A 3472-nucleotide genomic window follows, 5' to 3' on the forward strand; every position below is an offset into this window, starting at 1 on the left:
TCGGTGTTTAAGACATATTTTTTTGCCGTGGCTGATTGGTTCCTTCTTTCCTACAGTGTTGCCCCCATAATAAGACAGTTGAGAGTTTTTTTTTTGTCACTTTTCTATCTGAAATTTACCTCATCAATCATTTTTCTAATATTCTAAAAAGTAAAAACATTCTCAAACAAAAACTGTAACGGAAAAAGACACATGGGTAAAACAAAAACAAAAAGAGTCAATGCACGGTTACAAAAAATACTTCTCAGGATTAATTATGATTTAAAGAACCTTATGTCTGCATTGTTGCCATCATATAATCAGCAATATTTATTTTTATTTTGAAATCAAATCAATCAAATTTTATTTGTATAGCACATTTCAGCAGCAAGGCATTTCAAAGTGCTTTACATCATAACACAAAAAAACAAAGTCATGCAACATAGAATCAACAATCACAACATTACATTAAGTCAAGAGCCATCGTTAAATTCATAATTGATTACATTTCAAATACAACTCTAAACAGGTGGGTTCTTAGTTGAGATTTACAGGCACTCAGTGTTTCAGCTGTTTTACAGTTTTACAAAGCTGGTACATTTACAAAATGTCACCCAGCTATAATTGCTGCGCTTTCAAACAGCAAATTACTGAGAATATTGATACTTGAGGTTCAAATTATGCCATCATGTGCTCTGTGCTCTCTCATATGAACAGTGAAATTGCTTATCCGAGTGAAACTTTTTCCACACGTTACACAAGAGAAAGGACTCTCACCTGTGTGAGTTTTCATATGAAAAAGTAAATTAGATTTAAACCGGAAATGTCTCCCACAAATCACACAAGGAAAAGGTTTCTCACCTGTGTGAGCTCGAACGTGTGCAGAAAGATTGGATTTTTGAGAGAAACCTTTTCCACAGGTCACACATGAAAAAGGCTTCTCACCCGTGTGAATCCTCATGTGAAGATTTAAATAACATTTGTAACCAAAATGTTTTCCACAGGTCACACACATATAAGGCTTCTCACCTGTGTGAGACCTCATGTGAAGAGCTAAATTGCCTTTCCTGGTGAACCTTTGTTCACAGCTCGTGCATGAAAAAGGCTTCTCACCTGTGTGAATTCTCATGTGCCAAGTTAAAGCTCCTTTTTGACTGAATGTTTTTCTACAACGTGTACATGAAAAAGGCTTCTCACCTGTGTGAATCCTCATGTGATGATTTAAATAACTTTTGTAAATAAAATGTTTTCCACAGGTCACACATGAATGTGGCTTCTCACCCATGTGAGTCTGCATGTGATCAGTAAAACCATTTTTACTAGTAAACCTTTTTTTACAGATCGTACACTGGTAAGGCTGGTCACCAACATGAATTTTCATGTGTCTCTTTAAAGTGTCCTTTGAACAATATTGTTTTCCACACATTGAACATGTGAACTGTTTTTCACCTGTGTGATTTCTCAAGTGACAAATTAAACCTTTCTTGTAATGGTAACGCTTTCCACAAGTGGGACATGAGAAAGGTTTCTCACTCGTGTGAATTCTCATGTGTCTTGTCACAGAACTGTTTCTAGAAAAGGTCTTATTGCAAATTTTACAAGAATAGAATTTTTGGTCTGGGTGAACTTTCTTGTGCCTTTTTAGTTTCAAACTGTCAGTTGTATTTTTCTGCCTTTTCGTTTTCTGATGTTTCTCATTTTGATTTTGTTCTTCCTTTCTCTTTTTTCCTGGGTCTTCAGAATTGCTTCCTTCATAATCCTGGTTCTCATCCTCAGCAGAACCATGAGAGACGAGTTGGTTCCTCTGTGGTTCTGTTTCATTGTGGATTCTTTGCACATTAGGAGGAATCATCAAAATGTCATCAGTCTCTTGTTTCAGCACAAGATGCTCTTCATCTTGACTGATGCAGAGTTGCTTCTCTTCCTCTTTGAACTGTTTATGTTCTGGTTCTTGTTGCTCCTGTTTTATCTGCAGAGGTTCTGGTTCCTCTTGATATAAAGTGGCATTTTCCATCTGGTTGCTGGACTCATTGAGAACCTCCTCCTCTTTACACAGATCTGGACAATAAAAAAAAAACAAAAGCATTTCAATGTCAGTCAAAGACCTTCTTCTAAGCATAATATTGTTGGGGTATTGTAAAATTAAAAACTTATAATTATGAAAAATTAACTCAATTAGATGAGTCAAAATATATTACAAATTTCTGGCTGAGCAAACAAGATGGTGATAGCTTCCAAAAATCTTCTTCCTCTATGTAAATACAGAATATACATCACATAAAATACTCAGACAGAAGGCCTAAAGAAAAACCCAAAAGAGCTTTTTAATCTCAACTATTGAAACTTGCAGACAAATAATTAAGTAATGGCCTGACAACAAGAAGGATTTACGCTGGATTGGAAAACAGTAATAGTAGACCAGAATTATAACCGGATGTGATGAAACAGTGACGTCTAAAAACTGCAAACATTAATCGTTTAGCTGTGGACCACAGACATGCTGTCTGCTATCAGAGAGCTGCTCAGTACAAAGGAGTTTAAATATGACTTTCATCAGTCAGCATTTTCACCAGCAGCGGCAGGAATACATGCGGTAACTATTGCAGCAGAACAACTGTGAAAATAAGAAAATAGTGCAGCTGTGGTCAGGTTTCTGACAAGGCTGCTGATGTGCGTCGACAGTGTGAAACACAGGAACTACATAACTTGTGTGGTGAATTTTATTTTTCATTTGGTTTAAAAAATAAAAATAAAAATAAAATTTATGCATGGCTATTGGTTTGCACCTTTGGACTGCATTTCCTAAATCCAAAAGGTTGGACATTTTACAAAATACAGTGACACAATGCGTTTCCAAGCTATCACTTTGAGAGAAACTTTTTCCACAGGTCACACAAGACATCTCACTCATGTCATCTGTCATGTGAAGATTTCAATAACTTTTGCAACCAAAATGTTTTCCACAGGTTATACATGATTAAGGCTTCTCACCTGTGTGAGTCTTCATGTGATCAGTTAAACCCTTTTTAGAGAAAAGCGTTTTTCCACAGCTCGTACATGAGTAAAGCTCCTCACCCACATGAATCCTCATGTGATTCTTTAAAGTGTCCTTTGCATGGTAATGTTTTCCACAGATTGAACATGTGAACCGTTGTTCACCTCCATGAGTTCTCAAGTGACAAATTAAACTTCTCTTGTAATGGTAACTTTTTCCACAGGTGGGACATGTGAAAGGTTTCTGACCCGTGTGAATTCTCATGTGTGTAGTCACAGAACTGTTTCGAGAAAAAGTTTTATCGCAAATTTTACAGGAATATAATATTTGGTCTGGGTGAGCTTTCTTGTGCCTTTTTTGTTTTGAATTGTTAGTTTTGCTTTTATGCCGCTTATTCACCAACATGTCGTCAGTCTCCTGTTTCAGCACAAGCTGCTCTTCATTCTGACTGATGTAGAGTTGCTTCTCTTCCTCTTTGAACCGTTGATATTCTGGTTC

The 3472-nt window shown here is 36.5% G+C and overlaps 2 protein-coding genes across 2 annotated transcripts in view; one reads left to right on the forward strand and one right to left on the reverse strand.

Moving 5' to 3' along the window:
• The window catches only part of LOC103131580 (gastrula zinc finger protein XlCGF57.1-like), a 100151-nt gene that overhangs the window by 32444 nt on the left and 64235 nt on the right, over window positions 1–3472 (forward strand). The window lies entirely within an intron of this gene.
• Window positions 561–3466, reverse strand: LOC103131577 (gastrula zinc finger protein XlCGF57.1-like). Its single transcript, XM_007543252.2, has 2 exons — window positions 2971–3466; window positions 561–2037 (listed from the first exon to the last, which is right to left on the reverse strand). The coding sequence occupies exons 1-2, from the start codon at window positions 3377–3379 to the stop codon at window positions 653–655; spliced, it is 1794 nt and encodes a 597-aa protein (XP_007543314.2). The 5' UTR covers window positions 3380–3466; the 3' UTR covers window positions 561–652.

The sequence above is a fragment of the Poecilia formosa genome, unplaced genomic scaffold, assembly GCF_000485575.1.
Source record: "Poecilia formosa unplaced genomic scaffold, Poecilia_formosa-5.1.2 Scaffold789, whole genome shotgun sequence".
NCBI lineage: Eukaryota > Metazoa > Chordata > Actinopteri > Cyprinodontiformes > Poeciliidae > Poecilia > Poecilia formosa.

Excerpts from the sequence above, each read along its gene's own strand:
- LOC103131577 (XM_007543252.2), bottom strand. The coding sequence starts at position 3,379 with ATGTTGGTGAATAAGCGGCATAAAAGCAAAACTAACAATTCAAAACAA. Across the intron at positions 2,038-2,970 it reads TCACATGAAGACTCACACAG|ATCTGTGTAAAGAGGAGGAG; the intron begins GTGAGAAGCCTT and ends TTTATTGTCCAG.